Here is a 26,109-nt window from a genome sequence, read left to right on the forward strand (position 1 = left end):
TTATGCATGTATAATAGGCATTACATTTTCCTTTGCTTTATCTTATTGTATTGTATTATTGTTGTGAAAATGATGATGTGAAAACGGACACCATGTTGAATTTCATCTCAAAGAGAAATCCCATGCTACAGAAACCTTAATGATTAAATTAAATTACTCACCGAAACATTTATCTATTTCATAATGTGACCCGCAAGGCGGGTAAAGCAGCTGTAGATGGGGCGATTGAAAATGTATGAATGGTATTACAGTTTCTCGATGGAAATACAGCTGAAGATGATCAGAAATTGTTTCAGATTTCTGATTAAAAATCATACTTTCAACACTTGATATTATAGTACATTATTTTCGGGACTAAGTCGCACCTTTTTTCATAGTTTGGCTGGTCCTGCGACTCCAGAGCGACTTATAATACGGTACACAGTTTCTTCCTGATCTTTGGATTGTGTTATGTCAGGCCAGTCACATGTCAACTGCTGCAACCTTCCATTGCAGCTTAATCTGTACGTGACTCATTTAATTAAGTTTTCATTGGTGGGTCACGATCTCAGATTTTGAGGACTGTTCTTTAAATTGGTTTTGAGTTAGAGTTTAATGAAGACCAATTGAGGATGTCCCAAGACACGTGTATGCATTGGTGTGTGTGTGTGAACGCTTCATGGCATGATGACACAAATGCTAGGAATAGACATGTGTGACCACCAGCCATGAGGAGGTAAACAGGCAAGAAGGGGCCAGGTGACCACAGACACGGAGACCTCCGACCATCACTGGACATCTCTTTCACCCCTACAACCTCTCGAAAGCGACACGCACAGTCATAAACACAAATGCTAGCTGTCGTCACACCCGTCGGACATGCAGAAGTTACGGCGTTTCAAACTAACCACATATTTTGGAATGAGGAAACGGTGGCTCGTTTGAGATGTCCATCATCAGGGGGTGTGACACTGTGAAATGCAGGAGAAGGTTGGATGAAATAAAATACTGGATGACGGAACAGGAGGAGGAGACGGATAATCATCAGGAAGTAGGATTTGCCCGGGAGGTTATGAGCATTCTTTACCGCAGATTCATGAAGACCCGGGGCGAGTATCACTGATTAAAGGACAGAAATGCAGTCTGTGTCACTATTTGATTACTGCTCTCCCTTCAAAGAATTCCTTTTCTGTGACAGAGGCCCGGTTTTCACGGTTGGACACGGAAAGGCGGCAGAGCAATAACAAAACATCACTGATGTTGAACAGTGTGACCTGTGCTTCTCACATGTCACTCTCTCACACACGCACACACACACACAAATAGTCGTCTCACGTGTCAGATGAGAGGTCGTGACCTTGCAACTCTCTTTCCTTTGCCATTGAATACGAGAACTTCACGAAATGTTCGGAAAAGGAAACGCTGCATTACATGACATGTCAAAATAGCTGTATGACAGCCAGCCAGTGACCAATCGCATGTGTGCCTGTGTTGACACTGAGAAAATTGAGACATGAATAGCTATATTCAGGCCAGCCAAATAGCTACTCTAGAGGTGCTGCCTACAGCACTTTGGGGGATGATGTCTGATAATCACCCTTCATTTGAGATAATTGGGTAATTGGGGTAATGGTCTTTTATGTGGTCATCATTAAAAAGGAGTAGGAACTCCTATATTTACACATCTACACTAGCAGTAGCATAATAGTATCTTATTTTGGGGTTGGATTAGAGAGATTATTATTATATATATTATTATTGTTTTTTCCTGGTATGTCTATTTTGTGTTTACTGTTTTATGCATATTGTGCTATTTCATTTTAAAGGAAGAAAATGGAGAAGAAAAAAATTATAAATAATGAAACTTTGAATTTGAGCAAAACAAGTTAAACTCAGCAAAAAATAAACCGCCTAGTGACAGAGAGGATCTGCAATGTTGTTAATGTAGCTCAGGGTGGTTCAGTGGACAACAGAAAGATGATGTGCATTAAAATAAGAGCCTTAAATTAAGATTCTACTCCCATTATATATTTAATGGCATGCTCAGCGGTGTCCAACTACATTTAGCACACTCATCTGCATAATAGCTCTGCCCTCACAACACGTACAGAGCAGTAATACCTCTCTACGATATCCCTCACTTTATCGCTTTCTTGCACATATACATGAACTCAATGGCACCCAGAAATGTTTGTCCATTTGAATAATGAATGATGTGCATACAAAGGACATTTTCATGTTTTATTTAAGGTATATTTTTCCAATAATATTTCTCTGTAAAATGTTTAGAAGAATAAAGAAGTGTTGACAATGGTGTGATTGCAGTCCAAAATAATGAGTGGATGTTATTAGTAAAGCGACAAAAAAAGAGGTTGAATGAAGTCACAAATATATTTATATTAAACGCTGCTGATAAGAATAGTTCCGTGTTGAATCCAGTGGAGTCTGAATAGGTGGAAGGACTGAGACTTAATTTTATGAAATGACACTTTCTGCTGAAATTCTCATACCATTTATCAAGTATATTGTGACATTTATTTCATCTCTCCCTTCCTCTCTATCAGGGTAACACACAAACACGCGCATTGAGGATTCTGAACCACCATAAAATTATCGCAGGATGGACGTGACTGCCATTTCTGATGTGAAATATATTCTCTGCATATTCTTTCACATATTTCAACTTCGAGTATGGCCAAAGGTGTCATGAAATGGCAGTGAGTGGAGTCGTCCATCACGTCCAGGAGGAGACTGAACTGATCTGATGATAGCAGCGTCCTTCATGCTTGTTAAAACGGGCACATTAGTACATCTCTCTATGCAAGACCTTCTATCTCACTTGTGTAATTCATTGTAATGAAGAGTTAGTGTTGGGATGGTTAAAATGGGCATGAGCTGATCAATACATATAATACCTGTCTGATCCGAGAAGAAGATGGTGATGAATATAGTGGAATTTCATATTTGTGTGTGTGTGTGGCAGTATGGGAGAAGGGTTGAGGTTTCAAGGTGACATCTTAAAACCAGCCTACATGTTTAGCAGCATAAAAGAACATTGAAGTTGGAATGGAAGGAAGGAATTGGAAAACAAAATCTGGTCCTTGTTCCAGTCTTCCATAAATAATATTTAATAACGGAGGAACATGTGTCTGGCGACGATTAAGGAAAGTAATTAGCTATAATGATTGTAGAATGGGTTCATTAAGACCAGTGCTGGAAGGTGGGGGCTTATCACAGTGAGGAGGCTCAGGCAGTGTCTCCTTTGTGGAGGCACTGAATCATTTGTCATAAAAGAAAACAAAGCGATGTGAAGACCTGCTGTGAGTACCAGGCCATGGCTTTTTTTTTTTTTTTTTTAAAGCAAGCAATGTCTGGCATGTGGAGTTCTGCTGTCATTTTTCATTTGCAGTGGTCCACAATAGGCCTAGCTGGCTGGGCTGCTGATGACTGGTATTTATTACTGGGATGTCTGAATGGTTCTTCCTGACTCTGAAGAGGAATTTCAATCAATAGGGGCATGGCCTTTCCATTCATCTTTGCAGCTGATTAATAGTGTGAATGCCAATACTTCTTTGCACAGCTATGAAGTTCTTAATTTCTTGTTTTGTTTCCAGCAATAAAGTCGTATTAACAATCCACAATAGAAATTTGATGTCTCAAATGCCCATCTCTTTACTGCAAATTGTTCTGTACTTGCTAAGATTGGAATTTACATCTGGAAATGTGAAACTAATTATCCCGGTTTAAATGTTCTTGTTCTTTACCTTTTTATCTGCGTATTTCTACATTGAATTGATTAATTTTAAAATGTATTCAGTCTGGAAATGGATTTAATCAAAGGCTTTTTTGCTTTCTTTGCACTTGGATGTAGAAAATAGCATAAAATCCTCTCTAGTCCTCAATATTATGAAAGATTTAGCTTTATAGCCTTAGGTGCCCTCTTGTGGGGTCGGGTTTCTGAAACACACTCCAGACTCAGCACAGCCACATAAGCTTTTGCTAATCATGTTCAACACAGACGGGGCTCTAGAGAAATACGCCTTGCATGTTTTGGCTAAACTTAATTTCTCATGTTATTCTGTTATTCACACCTCTCAGGCTTTCTCAAAATTATTTTCCTTGGAAAGATAACATGGACTTAATGCCTGATATTCATATTATCAGTGATGACTCCATGTCTCCATTAGCAACCAGATTGACACCATCTATGAAGGATTAGACACAACAATGAAGAGTGACCAGATAAGAAACATTCAGAGAAGACATCTCATTTACATTTTCAAAGTTCTTCACACAACAAATGAAACATCTATCATCGGGTGTGTTCAGGAAATGTATTGCTTCCTGCCTGCCCAGCCACAAATCCATGAGTGAGGAGAGATCATGCATATCCATAAATCATGAGAATGGGCACAGGTAGTCATTACTCCAAGGGAACAACTGTTTCCAGCTCTTACACGCATACCTCCCTCCCTTTAATACCCCCAGGTGACCATCAATACCACCCAGGCCCGACAACTCCCACACAGCGTAGGGCCATCCACCCAGGCCCAGTGTTTCAGTGTCAGCACCTGACAAATAGACACATCTGCACTGTTGTAAATGCCCTGTAATATTGGACCAGAAACACAGTCCGACATTTCAGTTCTGCTTTAGTCCTCTTTTGCTCTCCCTCTAATCTTCCTGTCAAGGTTTTTGACATCGTTATTCCGTCAAAACACCGGACAAGTCTCGGAAGGGCTGGAGAACAGCTTTGCTTCAATGTCTCGCACTCTGCGTGGTTGCATACATTGGTAGAAATTTGGTGTTCATGGCAACAGAACAGAGCAGTCACACTGATAATTAGTAGATTGGTTTAACTACATTAGAGAGGGAGAGATCTGTCTTTTACTTCTCACTAATCAATGTGAGGGAGTTTATGGAATGTAATGATGGTTTCCAAATGCAGAAAGAAATTAAAATGGCTATAAACCTGCTTTAAACCAGACAAGAGAGGCTGATTTAATTGGAATCTTACCCACGCCTCCTACTGAGAAGTCTCCCGTCCCATGCATCATATCTGACCCGGGTCACTGGATACAGGGAAAACGCTTCAAATAAAAACAGCAGAAAAGACGTTTGCTGCATTTTAGCAGCAAACCCCTGTGCTCTGTGTGACCATCCTGTGAGGTCACCACAGGGGTTCTGAGCAAATGTGCTTACTCATTATTCCAATCACATCAGTCTAAGCATGACCTTCTGTTTCTTTCTCTGAATTGTGTTTCCACCTCTGACTCCCTGCTGCCTCTGTCTGCCCCTCACAGTGAATCATCTGGTACCTCTATAGCCAAATCAACTTAAACTGGCTGCTGAGCGACTGTGTGACGCACAACTATGTCGACATTGTGACAAGTTCCTCACAAGGAAGCATAACCCGTGTCAATGGATCTCTTATATCGATGATGATGATGAATGCGCCATCTATATGACTTGTGAAACAAGCCTGACGATGTTGGGTCGTGCCATTTGCAGAATGTTTCAGCTTGTGTTGGCTTCCTATGGATGCTGTCTGTGTGGTGTGTGAGATCTCCACATACAGCACACACTCTCATTTAAAATGTACATTTACTTCAATCCTTTTCTTTCCTGTCTGTTTTCTTTCTTTGGGGGGCAATGCAGTTTGTCTCTTCGCCGCTGACTGATGAATAAAATAGAGACAAGGAGGAAGTAGTTAAAATATTTATTGTCTTTGTTCCAAGAAAAACTGAGAAATCATTCCGGAGATACACACAAAGGAATGGATTGTGCTAATACCAATAAAGTTATATCTTAAGGGGTTGCTTCGTGCTTCCGTTCATGCTCATGATTCCTTCGCTATAGATTCTATGAAAGCTTAAACTCACCCAGTTTCCTTGCTTTATCATTCACTCACACACACACACACACACAACCAGCTGGTCCTGAATCATTCTGACATCTGCATGCACTGTCCTGGGACTTGTTTTGCTATATCAGGAGGGGCTCAGCCGACTAACCCTAACCTATTCTCAACCTGTTTTTTGCTGAGTGCAACCTCACATATTCTACTCAGCTCCTGACTACTAAATATAACCATTCCAGCTCTGAAATCCTTCCAGTGACTGCCTCACTGAGAGGACTGTATTGCAGGTCGTTTATAAATCTGTCTGTGGTTCAGCATCCAAATACCTCTCTGACATCCTTGTGGCCTGTGAACCTTGTGAACTCTATGAATCCCTTAGAAATGTCCAGTGTGGGAAATTTGCTCCAGAAATAAAACTGTTTAGTTTCCTTTCCAATGAAATGTAATTTTTTTCACAGAACAAGCCAAAGGGAACAGAAGCTCAGACATTTATTTAAATAACTTTCCAGAACAGTAAAGACACTAAATCTATTGACCCAAAAGAACAAAGAAGTGAAACATTTGTACAAAAATATGTTGTTTAGTCGGTCAAAACTTGATATATGATTATCATTTGAGTTATGCAGGTCATTAATAAGAATATAGGGCATGCTGCATCTCCTGTACAAGTTCGATAAATATTTACATTTGATTCAACATAAATGCATTGTCACCACAAGCATCCTCCACCCGTCCAATTCAATCACACTGTGAATATCATATGGTCACACATAAACTGTCCGTATGAATTCCAGTGAATACCGCAGGAAACACCAGTCATGCTGCACAGCTGTTCTGTCTTAGCTGAGAAAAGATGTACAGTACATGCAAAACTTTCAAAGGATGTAAGTCCGATGTTTCTATTAAAACATCTCGGTACAACAGACTGTCGCTGGTAGATGTATGTAATAACACATTCATTATGCATTACTGCTTAAATTTCGCGGCTGAAATTAATACTTTCCCGAAATCTTGCCTTATTTATATTTAATTTTGTAGCAATAAATTTGCTTTCCTATCAATAAAGTGAAGATAATGCGTGACTAATAAACACACCCCTCTCTCTTCACTACCCGCCTTTTGTTTCTCCCACGCTTCCTCTATCTGTGGTGTCTCCTGTTCCTGCTCTTCTTATATTCCTGGATATGCTTCCATTTCCCAACTCCCAACCCTTTTCCCCGCACTCTCGATGGCCTCTTCTCCAGCCATAGCGAATCACAGTACTCCTCTAGCGAGGTGAAGGGAGAGCTCATCGCTCTCAGGTAGTCTTTGTAGTGATGCCGAGATTCTGCGCCATGTCGTAGCTCCGCCACGTGGTCGTCACCGGGCTTGGGCTTCCCTTCCACTTGTCCATGTGTGACAAGCTGTAGCGTGAGACGCAGAAGAGTTTGGGTGAAGTGTGTACGCTCTTGAGCCACGCAGAAATATACACCAGCATCAGAGGTGTGGAGGGAGCGAATCAGGAGGCCTCGATCCGTGCCTACAATGCGATCATCTAGCTGAACCTGGGACACAAAGACAAAAGCTTCAACCCAAAGGACAAGATAATGGGAGCACTGCTGCTCTCCCTTAGGCTGAACAGTCAGTTTACATTTGTGTGTGTGTTATGTACTATCGTAATACAGATTATTATCTTTCGTCAATCAAGATTTGAAGATTCAGTAGTAAGAGTAAAAGTAAGAAAAGGAAATGATGACCCCCCCCCCGAAGGGCAGTCACCAGGCTGACGACCCTGTTTACACCACACGTGTTCACGCCTGATTCATGTTGAAGGTGCGTTGAACCTGGTAATGAACCCTGAAACAGGAAATACTGAGCTAGGTGTGGTGAATGTCACCCACGGCATGAAGGGTTAAGGGTCATCATGTGGGGCGTAGAGGTCTTTAAATGCATGATGAGCAAACAAAGACAAAAGCTAGGGTGTGCGTGTGTGTTTATGTGAATGTGTGCACGTTTTCCACGGTCGTTAAATGTTGCTCACATTTTTATTTGAAATCTATTGATCGGTATTTATTTGTGACTAGATGGCAATGGCAGACTTATAAGCTCCTCCACATGGTCTGCATGATGTGGATGTCAGCACTTGATCAATCACGCAAAGCTTTTAAACACATTGTGTCTTTAAAATCTGGCCTTACAAGGGTAATGGAGGAGGCAGTGTGGAGAGGGATAAATAACGGAGACGGTGGGAAAATGTGGACACAGCAGGAAACGTAGACTCAGCAATGAGCATGAAGGCGGGACTGATGGGGCAGGGGGGCAAGAGAGGAAGAGTGATGACAGACAGGAAAACAGCACGAAAAGCATGGAGTCAGAGGTCGAAATGAGGCACACCGTTTAGACATCACCTGCTCCCACTCCACTCCACCTCCACCTGCGCCACCAAAATCCGATATAATGTACATAAAGGCTTTGCTCATCTGTGCTGTTAAGTGCTACTCACTCTGGGCAGTTTAAAAAATGTACTTTAACACTAGAACCTTTTGTGTTTTCATTTAACAAGTGGTGTGTTTTTGATATTTAAATAGGTTTTCTAGTATTCTGAACATGACAGCTAAATGAAAATGCAAAATGAGTCATGTATATCCTTATTTTGTTACTTATTTTACAATTAAGACTAACATACAGCGGCAGTGCCTTTCCCAAAAAAACAATGCAGAACATGTGATGAAGCGCCCAATAGGCTGACCTAGAAATTTCATTAGCTTTCATGTGCCTCTCACTTAGGGGTCACCAATTAGCAGACCTCAAGCCAAATCCAGCCTGCAGGAGGCTTCTTTCCACAATGTTCAGAGAGTCAAGGCACAGGAAAACAGCATCAAGTGAGCACTGTCTTCTAATATGACTGGACAGAAACGCATACATTATTAGTGCAACAAGCTCCACGAGGCCGGCGAGTGTCATTAGCACAGAGTCTGTTATGGTCTGCTGTAAGTCAGATTTGACTGGGAGAGATGAAAGATTTCTCTGAGGACATCCTTGGTATTACGATGTGCACAAGAGGGAACAACATATACCTGGCAGTTAAAAAACAAAAACAAAAAACCTGAGAATTGTTGTGTCCATCGCAGCTTATGGATCCCTTCTCGATAGCAAAAGAAAGAAGGAGCAGCAACTCGAATGTATGACGTGGATACAAGCACTTCTGTTTCACGATCCAAACAACCTCAATCCAACACCAGATAAAAGATTAGTGAAGAGAAAGCAAAGGCACGAGCACGGAAAAAAAGAATGAAGCCTGTAAATGTAACGACATGTCTCCATATGGGCATGAAGACAAAAGTCCAATCGAATCAATAACCAGACTGCTTCTTGAATATTTTCCCTGTAACAATAGGAAGACAAATATATTTAGAAAAACATGTCACAACTAATAAAGAACACAGAGGGAGTCTGCCTGACCTGCTGCTCGGTGGGGCTCACATGAACTCCTTTACTTTGTGTTTACTGTCAACACAATTCCTGCAATTCAGCCAAGAAATCAATGAATCCTGTGCTTGATCATAAATATCAAACCACAGCAGACAGAAGGAAATAAGCCTGTTTGTTTCTACCCCATTTGTCTATCACATGGCAAACCCAATGGAGGGCGAACTGCGTTCTCTCCTTCATCACTTTGTCTCATCATTGCACGATGAGAAATGTAAACACAGAAATCACCCTGTCGTGTTCAGCGCCACAAAGCACATGGAGGAAACACACAGAGACAGAGGACAAGTGGGTGGGTTGAGTTGGAAGGAGGCAACTTTCAATGGGTGGAGGGAGTTTGGCCTGTTTTGATAAGGGGGGGCTGCACAGTGTTAGCAGGTTGCTGCTGTCTCATTGAGGGGAGTGTCATCATCATCGAGTTCCTCTCAACACCTCAAACACAAACAGATTCCTGCCCCGTCCCGTCTCCCTTAATCTGAGTCATTTTGGTCCCGAACAACCAACAAAAGAAGAGATTAACATTTGTAGGTTAGTTTAAAGATATAATTTTATATTTATGCATTTAAATGTTATTCTGATGATTAAACCTTCATCTTGTGTTTTGATGAGATGTGGACTTGCATAATCTGAAATGTTCTGTCCTGCTTGTCCCCCAGGAGAGAACAGCAAAAGTTTGCAGGTGCAGCTTAAACACACATTTCACATTTCCTCTTAAGTGAGCATTTATACTTTCACAAATCATGGTTATTTTGCCAAAGACAGCAAATCACATGATCCCACGCTATCATATGTTTTCATTGTCTTGATGCAGAGACCACAGCTGCAGAAATGACTCTGTCACACCAACAGGTCCGTCACACCTTTTCAACTAAAGTAGTTACTTTACCTTTAAGCAATGATTGGTTAAGATGACATTTATAAACATCAAAAATGTCATGAGTCGAGGACGAGGTGGCGACACGGATTTCTCCCTCGGTGCCCATAATTTCAGCACGGCTGTGAGCTCTGGGTATTCAACGTTGACCAGGGGGACCTGCAGCCTTGTGATTTGTGAGTCAAACCTCAAAAACAGGGCGGCTGAAATCAAGAATGATGTTTCTCGGATCTTTGCTTTGTGACCTTACACACACGCACACACAAAAAGCAACCCCCTCAGGGGAAAGCGTGAACGAGCCATGTTGTGTTGTTAGCCTGACCTCCTCCCTGCGGTCAGATCCAGGTCTCTGTATGTACCACTGGATCTGGGCCTGTTGAGATTTGGGGATGCACTCGATGAATGTGGAGTTGCTCTGCACACCTAAGAGGGTCTTCTCTTCCACACTTCTCCCAAGACCTAAACAAAAGTGGAAAAAAACGTTGGACTACCTGCCTAGTTTTAACCAAAAGGTAGATGTATAGAGAATAGTTAAGAGAATAAAGCATTCATACCGTCCTCTGTGTCCCAGCACTGACTGGCAGGGTCTCCATGCTTGATGTCCTGCCGTCTGGCTCGCCTGGAGAACAAAAGGTTTTTGTTGAGGTGACAAGCTTGGGTGTTGTGATGTCTTTGTTGTGTGTGTTTAAATAATCATAAAGTATCAGGAGTGGTATGTGAAATGAGAGTGTCAGCAAGGATGAAGGGAAACGTCTATAAAGTTAGCGGTGAGACCAGCCATGTTGTACGGCTTAGAGACAGTGGCTCTGAGGGGAGGACGGGAGGCGGAGCTAGAAGTGGAGGAGATGAAGATGCTGAGGTTGTCCTTGGGAGTGACCAGGTTGGGTAGGATTAGAAATGAGACAATAAGAGGGACAGTGAAGGTTAGACGTTTTGGAGACAAGGTCAGAGACTCCAGACTTCGATGGTTTGGACATGTTGTACTCATTGGATATTGTAGAATATATTTTTATTTTATATGTTTATTTAACGGGGGCATTGCACATTAATAAAAAAGACCCAGCCAGGAGGCTATTTTTCATCAGGCCTATAAATATTCCAATACCTTATTACATTTACAGGAATTCATTGTATTTTCAAGTGTCTTTTTTCCAAAACTGATGTAAAAAAAACCCTGAAGTAATATGTTTGACAAATTGCATTCATTCTCAGTCCGTTGGTCGACTCTACATTATATGTTTTAATAATTTAGGATTGTTATATTGGATTTGAAATGCGAGTATGACTGGCACAAAAGAAAAGACTTCAAGCACCATCCTTATGCAGCCCGCCGTCTCATGCAATAAAAGCACAGAAAACATTTTACATAAAAAACTGAAGCAATCGACCACATGAAATATTTGATACCTGATTCAATGTAAAGAATTTATAAAAAAAAAAATCTTTACTATTTTCCATAACCCTAACATCTACCAGTATGTATGAGCATGACATTTTTTATGTTATAATTGCAGTCCCAATGCTGGCATTAATTTATCACACAGACAGACAGGTAGATGATAGAAGCTCCACCATTAATGGACAGTTGTGTTTGTCTGCAAAAGAAATTCACATAAAATATAGATTAGTTAATAGTTATTAAAATATCTGTCAGGAAATGATGTTGGATCATTTGTAATGTTTTACATTTAAGATAATAGATTATTGGGTTCATTAACAACTGAGTGAAGTACATTATCTATTTTTTTATTGGTATTACAATACCAGGAATTTTAACACTATTGGTCACGAAATGTGTTTATTATTTATTTTTGAAGTGATATTGCACAATTTTAAGTACTTGCAGCCAATTTGCATCTGCTGTTCCAGAGCAGGTACGCGTAAAACTCTGAATGCACTACATAAAGCAGCACAATTCATAGAGGTTACTACAGAGACAGTACCGCACTTAAAAGAAAAAAAATAGAGAGAGGTTGCGACAAATACACTACACATGTAAAACCACAATTTATAGAGGTCCCATTTCTAAAGACCTAGCAAGGGAGGTATTTGTGGAAGTAACAATCAAATGATGCCGACTGATTTGTAGCTTTAGATGTTGGAAACCCAACTGGGTGTTGCTCAGTTTGTACTGATTTCACCTCGTCCACCCCCGTTCAGTCCTGTGTGATGGAACATCTGCTGCCGACGCTCACTGACACTGAAGATCAACTTTCAAAGAGCCCCTGAGACTTCAACAAACCATAACAGCATCCCCACTGGCCAATAATCTAACACTCTAACCTCTAACTGTGGGGTATAGATTCTGGAGAACCTGGATCTATGCGAGCAGAAAAGAAACACATTGTCTTCACACACACCAAGGAGACCCGATGAAGGACGATATCATTAATCAGATTGGGAACAAGCACATTTAATCAATGCCTCAAATGGCCTCATACCGTGTAGGTGCAGAGAAAGCATATTTAGTAAAAACTGAACACGAGAGTGCCAGAATAATAATAATAAAAAAAACAGTCTTCGGAGTCAGACAGACAGACGCTGGCGATTACATAAGGAAATTACCACATTCATCCAGGTGTCATGTTTGCATCTCAGACTATCAGAGCTGAAGCTAATAAAATCAACTGCAGAGGCGTGTGGCCCATCTGACAGCAGATTATATCCTTTTCCCAATGATGCCAGATGTTAGTGGGTGTGTTTTCAATGTGACACAATTTAAGTGACGTGAAGCAATACAGCTAAATAGCCTAAACAATGTGCAAAAGAGGATGGACAAGGTCATTTTGATGAATTAAACATTTTAGTGCAAGTTATCTGGTGTGTGAAAATGTCCAAAGCAAACACATTATACACAATATTGTCTATTTGACTGTGGACTATGGTTTATGAAGCCCTTTATTTCTACTGCAAAATATCTACAGCTGGAGCGTACCTCTTGGACGCGGGGATGTATCGTGAGCATGTGTGTCCGTCCCATGCGCAGTAGGGGTCCCGTGCCAGGCAGCATTCAGCACAGGCCTGGCCATACAGGTGACATCTGCTCACTGAAACCTGGGCCAGCCCTTCACTTGAACCGACATAAAGTTGTTGCTGCAACGAAACACACACCACACTTCGCTTTACAGAAGGCAAACATACTGATCAACGTCATGCATATTAGCAACATGGAAAAATGACTTACTTGGTGCATAACAGATAGACAGTTTAAGCAGTTTATTTAAAGAAAGCAAAGAACTTTATTCAGACTTGAATTATACATGCCGGCCATCCAAAACATTCCTCAGTCAAAAATGACTGCCAGTCAAGGTGAAATGTTTTGATGTCAAAACTTTAAAGAGACATTTGAGACAAACCAGAGAGATTGATGGAAATGTGAGGAAGTTTCAGAAAGGATCTGCACTGACTCGCCTTTTGTTAAAGAGATTGCTAACCAGAACTTCAAACAACTGCTGGAAACAGTCCTGAGTATGCACATGCAGACCTGCACACAGGTCAAACGCTGCAGGAGATTAATGGACACTATGATTTGGGTCGATGTGTCTACTGACACCCCTGACCCTAAGATAATGAGGCAGATGGGGGGGGGGGGGGGGGGAGAGCTGCAGTTCAAGGGAATAAATGTATTGGGGATTGAAAAAAACAGTATGTATTTTGCCAAATCAAGCATATGGACACAAAGGAGTGAATGCGGCATGAATGAATGCAGAAAGCAGAGGCGATGTCAGAAAATGAGGCGTGAGAAATTAATGAAAATGAACAAGGTCAAACCTGTTTTGAAGACAACTCAAGACTGAGGATGGGAGTGGGAACCTGCAAAAAGTGAAACTCCATCAGTTTAATCAGACTGCAGGAGAAATATATGTTAGTTAATGTTTAAATGTCCGTTTGTGCATTTGTGTGTGCAACTGTGTCAGGTACCAAACCTGGAAAACTTGGAGCTCCTCAAGAATCACTTCCTCCGTTGACCAGTTCTCTTGAGTTATGCTTACTACCTTCAGAACCGAGCCAGCCTCTACGACAGGAAGTAGGTGAAAATATTAGGAAGAACCTTCAACTGCACATGCATGTTTCATTCAAAAGTAAGTTAAATGAGCCAAATGCAACGATTGCAATGGTTTTATATCCAGTGAAAATGAGCACATCCATTCATACACTCGTACATTTCTCTAGGGCATCAAGAAAAGTTCACCTCTGAAACAAGTATTTCTATTACACAAAAAGTTGATTATAAAAATGTGCATAATTAAAATACACAGTATAAATTATAAATATATATAATACTTTATAGCCTGAGCAAAACAGTTCAACCCAAAATCAACGTATAGTCATCTAGCCCCACCTGCTGTTTACAAATGAAATGTCAAGAGACAACCGAAGGGAGAAGAGCAGCTCACCTGTTCCCAGGAACATGACCTCATAAGGTCCATCCTCTGCCAAAACTCTGTCAACTACAATCTGGGTAAGAGTGTAGTTTACTCGGACCCGTGTGAACACTGGTTGGCCAGTGAGAGGGGAGACGGAGCGATGCATGAGAGGGTGGAATCGAATGAAACTGACCACCTCGTCTGGAAAGTCTTTGGTCGTCTTAATCTTCACATCATACGTTTTGCTGGGGCACTAATGGAAGAGAGGAATGAAGATGAGATTATTTCATTCTGGAATGTGTTAACAGACTGCAGTGTTTCTCCTTTTCTTTTTCAGATTAGTGAGCTACGTTCAAACAACTTATTGGTGCATGTCTCCCTCTAGTGTTCAAACAAAGACCAGCAAGAGTCTGTGCACATCTGCAACATCTGTCATATCTGTCACTCCCTCTTCCCTCAAACACAGAGCTCACTCAGCTGTACACCTGACACATGCACTAATCTCTCCATTGATTATTAGTTAAACAAATGGAAAAAGGAATCCAATTAGCATGTCATCTGATCAAAGATGAGGTTATGGGCTGCGTGCACACCAAGCAGAACCATCCAAGGATGCCAACAAGAGCAACACTTTACAATAGATTATATTTATTTATTTATTTTGTGGAAAGGAAGCTAATATTAATTTTATTTGTAAAAAAAAAAAAATTAAAATGAAGATAGAGTGAATAGGAATGAGTTCAGTGGGTAACAAACCGTTCCAGGACGGGGATACGGTACCCTCCCCTCGTATTCAACCCATCGGTGGTGAGGACCCTCTTTGTGGGCGTAAGGTCCATTAAAAGCAGCCCTAATGTCCGCCATGCTGTACACGCAAACTGCTGAGCCACGGAACACAGAGCTGAGAGAGAAGTGGAGAAGGTTATGGAGGAGATGGAGAGATGCAGGTGGTGTGAATGATGGACAGTATCTTTACCTAGAGGTGGTGAAGACTGCATAGATTATGGGGTTTTTCTCATCTCTGGTTGGAAGCAGGAAGATGTCCTCTACAGAAAGGAGAGTGAGCAAGATGCCGGTGATTAATTTGTATTACTTTGGTGTGCGCAGAAAAAACCCTGCAGGTATAGAGTATATGAATCATATATAGAGCATATCTACATTGTCTTATAATATCACTCTGCAATACTGGCATAAATGGAAAAGTAATCTCTCTGTGAGATGAAACCTGATTTATTGGCCTATATCTTCACTACTTATTTTCACACTCACGGAGCTCATCGAAGTGTGTGTCCACGCCATCTGGTCCAGGGACAGAACACACAAGTCTGGCTTTGAGGAAGGTGGTCCATTTATTGGTCAGACTCCTCAACCCGCCCACATCATTCTGAAACACAACCACGTCATGCACACTGTAACAAAACCACAGGAGACAACCTCAATGAATAATACACACCTAAATCACAATCCAAGTCTAATCTTTAAAAAAGAAAAGGTTAAACTCAGAGGAAAACACGCATCATTGCAGCCTGATTCCAGTTTCCTGAACTAATTGGAAAAATAAACAGATGAACCACATGCTTATAGTATGGATCTGCTTATTTAATCACCAAACAGGAGACCCTCCTTAAATAAATGAAAAAGAGAGAGGAGAGAAAAGTGTGGGGGAGCATGAATAGAAATGAGAAACAAATGAAGTGCAGCATATGGGAAGGGAAAACTGAAATCAAGTGAAGCAGCTGATTGATAATACAAGTTTAATTTGAGCATATGCTGTTTTAAGTAGAAACCATTGGTCGTGGTATGTAAGAGGGTTCAAGTACACCTCTTTGTAAAGTACAGATAACTTTAAAGACCCTGCCTGTTAAAGTCGGCATATGCCCTAACTAAGTGGTAAAGAAAAGGCCATCCTGGTTCAGCACACACACAAAAACACACGCCGAGAGATGACGGAAAATGTAAGCATTTATTGAGTATGCTACAAAATGGGCATAATCTTCAAAGTTTTGCAGTGAACTTGCTTTTCTAAATGAAGAAAATACAAAGATAGACAGAGAGAGTAAGAGAGAGCGAGATAGGGCCACCCATGAATCTCTCCCCTGTCTACCTTACAGGTCGACCTTAGGTCATAAATACACTGACAGATTTTTGCAAGAATGTAGCAATAGCTCTCTGAACGCTAGGATGACTGATGCACTCTGCATGGCATAAAAAGCAAAAGGGCCCATCGATCATGAATCGATCCCGATTCTGTCAACCGCCATTGGTGCGATCCAAGTTTAGAACCGTTTCAACATGCTATCAAATACAGCTTAAAAGGTGCTGAAAGTTGACGCTTCACAAATGTCTTGCATCTGACATCTGAACAAAGATTACAATCTGTTTTGCCAAAGTAACTCATTTCAGAAATTTAATAAGTGTAGTGCATTCTAAATGTACGAAATGTGCAAGCTCTATCACGCAAATTATTTGACTTTCCTCACTTTTAAAAGAGACAATCTGGGATGCTTCTTTCTGCTGCATCAACCTTTGTGACAACGTAAGCAGCAGCACGATGAATCCCCCCGAAAGCAGAGCACCAGGGGCCAAAACCGTGATTTACTGCCCCTGGCTGACTCTTTCAAACGAATGTAAAAAAAGAATGCATCAGGAAGGCCTCCTCACAGGGGACTTAAAACACTTCTGTGATGGCCGACGCAGATCTTGACTCCTACCATTGTAGGAGCGCAAAACTGTACATTAAGGTTTTGCAGTCCTACTGTAGAATAGAATTGAGTTCATTCCCACGTGCACAGGTACGGTGCGGTTCAGGTACATTGGAATTCTTGTGCATCAGAAATATCTTTAGAAATACAAATGAGGCAAAGACGGTGCCCATAAGAAAAATGAGCCACCTCAATTTCAATAAGTGCAAAAGAATTGGAGCTACCGTACACATGCCTAAAAATATAGTGTACTCTAATCCCACTGTGTCACACAGACCGCCAAAGAGGGTGATGTTTTGATGTTTTTCCCTTCCTCGTCTACCCATCCGTCATATCCTCTCCTCCGTGGTCTGTTTTCTTTCCCGTTTCCACACTGATCTGTTATACATCACCTCACCTTGCACACACGAGCCACTCGGGACACAACGCTCTTGTCGTTGCCCTCCAAGGACACCTCCCGGAAGAAAAAGTATATTTTATCATCATCCGGATTGTAGGTGTCTGCTATGGAATAAGCAGATATGAACTTGGCCTCTGGAGACAGAAAGGGAGCGGTAACAGTGTTAATGGCGAGGCAGGTTAATGGCCTTGGGGTGCATTGTGGCCTTGAGGTTGCGTTAACATGACACTTAATTTACATTCTTGCTCAGTTTCTACAGAAAGGGTTGATTTCATTTCACCATTCAATAATCTAAAATTTGAACTGAACATAGATTCTCAACTTTCAGGTTGATTCGTGGAAAAATGCAGGGAGTGCCAGAATATTTAGGTAAGTTTAAAAGCGGTTTAGTTTACGCTCCTATGATTTACAGCCTGTCTGGCAGTGTCTGCTATGGCGCGTTGTAGCACAGGGATAATCATTTGGCTGGAACGTCCCCAGTTCAAATGTCTAGCCTAATCCAGTTTGAAATGTTATACAGATCCTTTAATTAAAAGTTGCACAATGTAGATATTTCTTTGCAAATTAAAGTCATGCATTCAGGCACTAAGAAAGTAGCTTATCTTTCAAAGTGCTGTGCACTTATCTGTCCGTGCACCCACTTACAAACAACTTAAAGAAGGAATGGGTGCATTTAATTGATGGAAGTCTTTTAAAAAATGTATCTAAGTTGTCCAGGTAACGTCAGTACTTGCAAAAAGCTTTATATACATATACAGTACACACTGTGTATACATTACATATTTCTTAATACTGTATATACTTAGACAGCATCTGACTATACAATGTGCTGTTCATGCCAGCAAGGCTAATTCAAGGACAGGAACACTGATTAGCATGAATTTATGTCTTCCGTCATACATTCCTGTTTTCGTTTCGTTTCACTTCGACTGTGGGGGAGAAGAACATTCGTGTTTCAAACATGCCTGTGTGTGAGCTTGGTTTACATTTAACCTGACAGAAAGACAAGGATGCAGAAGAATATCGACTCTTGGAATTGTAGTAATGTCTAAGAGTTTTACTCGTAAATAAACGCGTTTTAAAAAAAGTTACGAATTAGTTGTTTATAAAGTGGTGGCGAGACAGCATGTTGCTGAGGGGGGGGGGGGGGGGGGGCAGTTTAAGTGTTGTATTAGTATTACATCAACATGAGCTCTAGTCCTTGAAGCCCGGCCAACCACCAGAGGGTGATTCCCCAAATGGAACAGCTTAACGTACAACTAATACACTCAACAGACGACCATTGTTAGTCCTGCGGTGCTGGAAAGACGTTCCACCGGCTCTGAAGAACAGAAACACGGCTGGAAATGATGGGCTTTTTCAGTCTGTGTGCTGTACACACACACACACACACACACAGGGAAGGAGAGAGAAAGGGTTGTAATTACTCCAGACATCTGTGTCTGTGTAGTTGTGAAATGTAGAGAGGATTTAGACAACTGTTGATACACGACAACCCATCAGCAGCTGTAAAACAGTCGAGACTGGAGATGTATACAGACAGCAAGCGCTCCCTCCTCCGTGATAACTCTCTGCGCGTCTGTGCGTGAGTGTGAGCGCATGCATGACTACGGTTGTGTGACTGAGACCGTGACCTTTGTGGCACCCTGTAAATTTCCCTGTAGGTGTGGTCCCTGTTCAATTCTGGCATTCATATAAAAGTTCCAGCTCAATGAAGCCGTGGGCAGTTTCCTTCTGCACCGGAATGCCAATAACCTTCCGAGGGGCACAGAGAGGCCCTTTGTATCGGTACGGAAGCGGAACGTTTGGAGAAAGTTTGCAGAAAACGCAATTAACAAGTGGTGAGCACCCTCAGCGTGCGATTGGGGATGCGTGAGAGGACGTGTGTACCGTTGATCCAGTATTCTTCAGAGATGTCTGTGCGTATGTAGTGCTGGTCGGGAGGAGGGCCGAGGGAGCGCGTAAATGTCGTGTCTTTGCCCAGGAAGTCTGAAGACGTGCCAGAGTACAGGTACTGATCTGGGACAGGAACAGATGTGAGTTCATACAGTACATTATTGTATATGAAATGTCAACTTGTGTTTGCATTCCTGTAAAATATGTACACCATTAATACAGATGAGAAACAGATTATTTAGCTGTTCTCTTACCTGTGAGGACTGAGCTAAATGGCTGCAAGGGGTCATAAGGACATTTCAGTCTGCCGGATTCCACTGTCGCAGGCAGCAGTCGAAACACCCCATCCTGAGAGGCAAACACAAAAATAGCATTTCCCTCTCATAGCAGCTGACCTCTAAAACAAGCCAAAGTTGCTTTAGAAAGTAGGCTTTACCTCTCTGTGGCCGGCGAGTTCAACGAATGCACAGATCGGGTGGAAGGCTCCCGTCCCGCAGGCATAGACATGTGTTTGATTGTAGTTGTGGAGGACCCGGACAAAGTTGGCACACTCCAACTGGGATAGCATCAACAGCACAAAAGTCAACCTATTAAAGTCTGACTGAGCAGATATGGTGGATATGTTGCAACACGAAGGTGTTCAGGAAACTCCAGATAGGACTTTCTTTGGAACGACTTACATTTGCATTTTTGCCTGCCAATTTGCACATTTCAACTCGGTCCCTGGATGCAGGCCAGTGGATCTAAAGACAGATAAATGCAGCCTTTGACTTCAGTATTCATTAGGTTATTTTAAATTTCAATGCGACTTTAAGATTTATGAGCAAAGAGCTTTATCTACCAAGAACTTCAGAAGTATCTCTGTTAAATGTTTCCCAGGTTACTGTAATGCATTTGTACCAAACCAGCAGAATAACTTGTAGAACAATTTGTTTTAACTGTAATATTTTCAGAATGCAGCGAACACGCTTCTCACAATAACTCAAAGAACGCATTGCACGCTTTTTTTTCCCCTTTCTATCTTTATTCTCCAGAGTGTAATATAACATTTTATGAATCGCTTTAAAGGGTGCTATCAGGTACGATCCTGATCTTCTAACCTGATAGGAGCCAAAGTGCAGTCAAAAATTCTCCAGAAGGTCCTTCAGGCAGCTTTTTAAGGCCTGAGGGCCCCTCAGCTCATATTTCCATTATCATTGTAGAATTTTTATTGGTTTCCATTTTGCAATTATCTTTCCTTTGGTCTGTGCATTCTCTAATCTTGCAAGCAATACTTAATTAAATCATGAATTAGCCGTATCTAACTTCACTCCCCGTCTCTCACTCAGAACATCTGAATGATTACTGAACAGCTGATCTCATTTATATCATAATTAACACCTACAAATACTAGAACAGGAACACAAAGGATGTTAAACAGCCATTGTCCTTTCAATGCACCCCTCCTTATTACCATGTTATAACAGGCTTATGTGCTCAGAATGTTACTCCCCCCCCCCCCCCCCCCCAAGTCCTATCATGGAGAGCCATCGCCAGACTCACTCGTGGGTCGACAGAGCCTCAACTCGCATGCGATTACATCAGCGGAAATATTTAAACATCTCATGATTCTGAATCAATCCATGCCGCTCAGGAATTCATCTGGAAAAACCAGGGTTATAACATATCCTGTTCACTGGGTTGCACATGGCCGGGGTACTATAGTGGACTATAGTGATTTTGAAACGCTAAATACGAAATGATCATTCGCCGACTTGTACCACTGATACGTGGGCCTACTCGGTGAACGTGGTGAAGCATTTACAGAAAAGCCCGTGTCCCGAACATCAAAGTAGAAGCAACCAGAATGCTCGCCAGCAGTCTCGGTGTGCTTTAGTACTCGAGGCTCCCCTTCAGGCATGTCGTCGTTTGCTGGAAAATATCCCACTTATGGGTCTCTAGACCGTATTCTCCGCTGAGATGTGCTCCCAACAGGCAGGGAGAATTAGACTTTTGATTCCTATCTATCCTGCATCAGTATCAGTGACCAGAGAAGCAACAGTCAGGCAGCACTTTGAGAGCGAGACTGAAAGTTAAAACAAACCAGATAAAAATCAAATAAACACGCTAGCATATCAGCCTCAGCTGCATAAACACACACACACATCTACAAACCTTAGCATATGGTATCTCTCCAAATGCATGTGTGTTTGTGTATGTGTGCAAGTGTGAATGAGCATGCTCTGCAAATGTATATATACTGGGGCACGTGTATGTGTGTGTGTGTGTGTGTGTGTGCGGGTTCTCCAACATGATGACCCTGACCTCACCAGACAGTTTCAAACAGCTTTAGAATGAAAGGTGATCTCTTCTCTGAGTGCATTTCAGCGCAACAATGGAGTCATGGAAACACCTTACGTCACTCCCACTTAATGGCAAGACGGCAGCACACCTTTCTGGGCCCTTTGGCCAGGTTGTCAGGGTCAAGCAGGTAGATGTGATCCCGAGATCCCAACAGAAGTCGACCTCTCTCCTCATCCAGCATCATCGAGTGGGAGCGAAGTCCATCAGAGGGGCCCAGAAACACAGACAGGCTGCCGGCTTGCAGCAGTTCTGGCCAGGAAATTGTTGCAGATAAGACATAGACAAGAAAAACGATTAGTGAATCTCCACAGTGCAGCAGCTCAGCAGCATGCCTTGAATAAACACGGGCTCGATACAGGGTCGTCCAGCGGGGGTCACTCTGAACGGATTGACATTGTGATTACCCTCTTAGTGTGACGGATTGGAGAGGTTACCAAACTTCAATACGACTATTTGAACTTCGAGGACCCCCTCCATTCAATCCTGCCCCCCCCCCCCCCCCCTATACACAAACTCACACACAGTACCCCCACATGCTCATATCTTTTACCCCTACACACACACATCATGGCCCATGCAGACTAAACCTAACAGAGCGATCAGGCCTTCTAGCCCTGGCTAATGCAAATGTGCTCTGTAAACACACAATGCTACGAGGCCAATGAAGTTGCCTTCTTGGCTTGGCACGGCACTCCAAAGAAAAGAGTGCACCCCCTAAATAACTCTTGATTAGCTCCTCTGTTGGAGCGCTGCGGCGCCGTCACCCAGCCAGACATCACCACGCTGGCCTTGTGCCGAAGGTATACGATTAGGCCCTAACACTGTGATGTCGGCCATTCCAGAGGCACAGACCACCCAACACATGCAGCGTGAGTCAGATCATGCTGCGATTATCTAGAGCTCGGGTGACATCCGAGTCAGAGATGTTAGATCTAAGCGTTAGTTACTGTTATGTTTTTGTCATTATTTGCCTCCCAGCTTCTCCACAGGGATTCCTATGTCTCTTCCATTCTAATCTTTTCAACGTTCTTGTGTCCTTGATCCCGAGTCACAGCTTGTGGCGTAATTATGTGTTCCGTTTTCCAATGGCTCCTCAAGTGTCTGCTGGCCTGTATTTATTTAAACTCCAGTCGGGATATGTTTTCCCTTTGGGATAAGGAAGCAGGGTGTGTTGTGGGATTGATTTAGTTGGATCTTTTGATTTTGATTGGTTTACGACTCGGTGTCGTTCTTATTCCTTGTCCTTTGTATAATGTCTCTCGGTATGTACACAATGTATTTGTTGTTTCCTTCACCCGGATACAAACAGGGTTGTACCAGTCATGTATTTATACCATTGCTTTGATTGATATTCGTTAAACCTAACCGGCTGACCTGAGCTAGCTCTCCTTTTTGTTGACTAACCAGTGCCTCCATATTCCATCAATATGCAGCGTAGAATGTTCTGTCCATGGTTTCAGATCACAGTGATGCCACAGCCAGTGTCAGATGTTGGGTCAAATAATGCTGCTATGGACCTACTACAGGAGAACTCAAAAACTTGCTTCTATTTATCTGATTGCAAAAGGAAGTTCAATGTCGAGTCTGTTTGCAAATGAAAGAAATGTGTCCTGTAAGTATTCGTGACTAATGTAGCATCAGTTTTGAGAAATATAAGCCACTGGATTTCAAATAAGATGCATGTGGTGTAACTTACTGGTTTGGTCACACATGAAGAACAAAGGCATCGCGGCAATCCTAATGTGCAGCAAAGAGATTTAAATCATGACCAGATTGTATTTTTCATTTGGATCAAGGCCAGCTGTCTGTCTTCCACCAACTCCAAACAAAACTTGAACCTGCACCTCATGATGTTCCTCAGAGGAAAATGTGCAGCAGAAGGCAGTTGTTTGAAGGCGTCCAGTCAGTCAGTCAGGGATGTTTCACTTTGATCGCTTCACCCGTCACTCACTGAACCCTGCTTTAACAGCAAGTTCACGTGATGTGATGTTTGAGGAGTGATTATCGCCGGTGTTGCTTTTGAAGAGTGTGCGCTGATGAGATGGTGACATGCCGTGTGCACTGGGTTGGAAGTGATCGATTTTTCTTTGCTTCAGTCATTCGCAACAATGTGGCCAAATATGGAAATTGTTCGGATGCTATTTGGTCCAATGAGACATCTTCCAATAGTACACATGTCAGTCACGGTTCAATTCATCACCTGCTCGGTTTCTAAAAAGCATGAAGTGAGATAAACTTTAGAGCTAAATAAGTACTGAACTGCAGCGTAAACACAGTCTGGCGGCTACTTACACATATTTATGTTGGACTTTCAGGATATAACTTTTCTACTGTATTTCCAGCCATTCTGAGATTCAGGAAACCTTTTTTTGAGCTTTTGGAGGTTGAAGTCAGAGTGAGTTGATTTTTCAGTCACAGTGGGGATGCAGTTTTATGGCGCAGAACTGAAGTTCATTTGTGTGGTTTCTTGTAGCTGTTGCATAGCATGAGGCATGGAGCCTTTGAAGTTAAGTTTATACTGGAGTTTAGAATGTGCTTTAAAGGCAGCAATAATTTAGATTTCCCTTGGTGGCAAAATGCAAACAAACTCAGTAGACTCAAAACTAAACATACGGACTCGGCGCTAGGCACTAGGTCCGGCTAATATACACACACCAGGCTGAACAACAGTCTCTCATTGACCAGGAGCTGCAGCGTAACTTGTCTGTTCTGCATCTGGAGTAGACATATTGGACTGGACTGCAACAACACTAATAATAGTGATGCATTAAACATTAAACTAAAATAAAACAGGATGTGGCTCAAATGTCGCATCGTGCATGTGGAATTAACTGTTCAACGTTACATGCTCCATACAAGTCATTAGTAAAGAATAATGTCCTCAAATTACCAAATTGTATTTTTTTTCTCAGACTGCTTTAGAATCATAATAATATGACGGGTCCAATTCAAAAATAAATACGTAAGAAAAATGAAAATGAATAGACAAAATCAGGAATATTTCAGGTCTTACCTTTGTGGCTGAGTTTCACCCTGGGGACACTTTGTTTGATGCTTGCCCCAAAAGGGAGTGTGGCCAACAGCATCAATCCCACTAATGAGACCCCTGGGTGGAATGGTGTCTTATTCCTCTTCCCTTTACCACCGTAATTACTGCCAGACAAACGCAGAGCATCAACTTCCTCCATAGCGTGTGTAGCTGGCCTTTTTCTGTTTTCACTCCGTCTTCTTCTGCAACCCTGAAGGGATGGCAAAAAAAAGAAAGGGTCAAGCAAGGGGAGGAGTGATCATAAGTGTGCATGCAGTTGAGCGTCATGCAGGATATGTACACAAGTTTCTCTTGTGGCTATTCAGCTGTTTCACCATGGAGCCCTACAGGCATGTCCCCTCTCTTTAAGCATCCTACATCAGCTGCTGCCTGTCGCTGGCTTTTTGTATCTCCTTTAAATCTGTTTGCCCACAACAAAGTTCACACTCTTCGATCTTCCACTCTGCCGTTCTACATTGGGTAGATGTAGGACCGCTACCTGGAACACAGACAACTTTTTGAGTGAATGGAAATCTATAATTGGGGTCCATGCTGCAGCCTCAAGGAGGTGTTTGGAGTTAATAGCAGCATGAAGTGCAGGGTTGTGACACCAGAAGCAGCGGTTCAGGTCCAGACTCTGACAACCAAAGTACTCTGTTTAGGGTTAGGAAAACATTGTGTTTTCTGGGACATTTGGGAAACAAAAGAACTTTTGTTAAGGTTATGGAAACATTTTTAGAGTAAATGTTCCAGAAAACAATTCTTTATATTATCAGCGGTTACAGCATTTCCTCATTACATTAATAGAAATTGTGATTCATGGGCATCGCATTTCTCTTATAATTGCATTTCCAGTCACAAATGAGTTGTATATGAACATAACAATTAGGAACCACGGCTTCCCTTGTTGCGTACCGTCCACCCTCATGTCAGATCACACGCATCAAACTATCTTGTGACAACATAAACAATGTCACGTTCGATTAATGGATCCAGGGTGTCTCGCATTCTCACATCTCAAATGCCTGATCCAAAAAGTTGCTTCCAGTTGAAGCAGACAATACACAATCATTGTTTTAGACACATAATATCACTGCAAGGCCCAAAATATCAGATGCACATTCTGTGCATATACATTGATTTATGCATACGGTATTATAGCTTGCATAATGAAAGGTAAAATGGTACGCTG

The 26,109-nt window shown here is 42.0% G+C and overlaps 1 protein-coding gene across 1 annotated transcript; it reads right to left on the bottom strand.

Moving 5' to 3' along the window:
* Positions 1-6,131: 6,131 nt before the first annotated feature.
* sema3d (sema domain, immunoglobulin domain (Ig), short basic domain, secreted, (semaphorin) 3D) lies at positions 6,132-25,020 on the bottom strand. Its single transcript, XM_068739793.1, has 17 exons — positions 24,903-25,020; positions 21,978-22,138; positions 20,227-20,289; positions 19,983-20,102; positions 19,801-19,894; positions 19,541-19,669; positions 17,648-17,784; positions 15,818-15,932; positions 15,525-15,594; positions 15,305-15,449; positions 14,579-14,801; positions 14,108-14,196; positions 13,953-13,994; positions 13,117-13,274; positions 10,736-10,800; positions 10,504-10,640; positions 6,132-7,383 (listed from the first exon to the last, which is right to left on the bottom strand). Exons 1-17 carry the CDS (start codon positions 24,973-24,975, stop codon positions 6,979-6,981), a joined length of 2,226 nt encoding a protein of 741 aa, XP_068595894.1. The 5' UTR covers positions 24,976-25,020; the 3' UTR covers positions 6,132-6,978.
* Between the last annotated feature and the right edge of the window lie 1,089 nt (positions 25,021-26,109).

This window comes from Brachionichthys hirsutus, chromosome 5, assembly GCF_040956055.1.
Source record: "Brachionichthys hirsutus isolate HB-005 chromosome 5, CSIRO-AGI_Bhir_v1, whole genome shotgun sequence".
Classification (NCBI taxonomy): Eukaryota; Metazoa; Chordata; class Actinopteri; order Lophiiformes; family Brachionichthyidae; genus Brachionichthys; species Brachionichthys hirsutus.

Coding starts and splice junctions, on each gene's coding strand:
- sema3d (XM_068739793.1), bottom strand. CDS start 24,975: ATGCTGTTGGCCACACTCCCTTTTGGGGCAAGCATCAAACAAAGTGTC. Junction 14,802..15,304: donor CGTATCCCCGTCCTGGAACG/GTTTGTTACCCA, acceptor CTCTTCCATTAG/TGCCCCAGCAAAACGTATGA. Junction 13,995..14,107: donor AGGAGCTCCAAGTTTTCCAG/GTTTGGTACCTG, acceptor CACTTTTTGCAG/GTTCCCACTCCCATCCTCAG.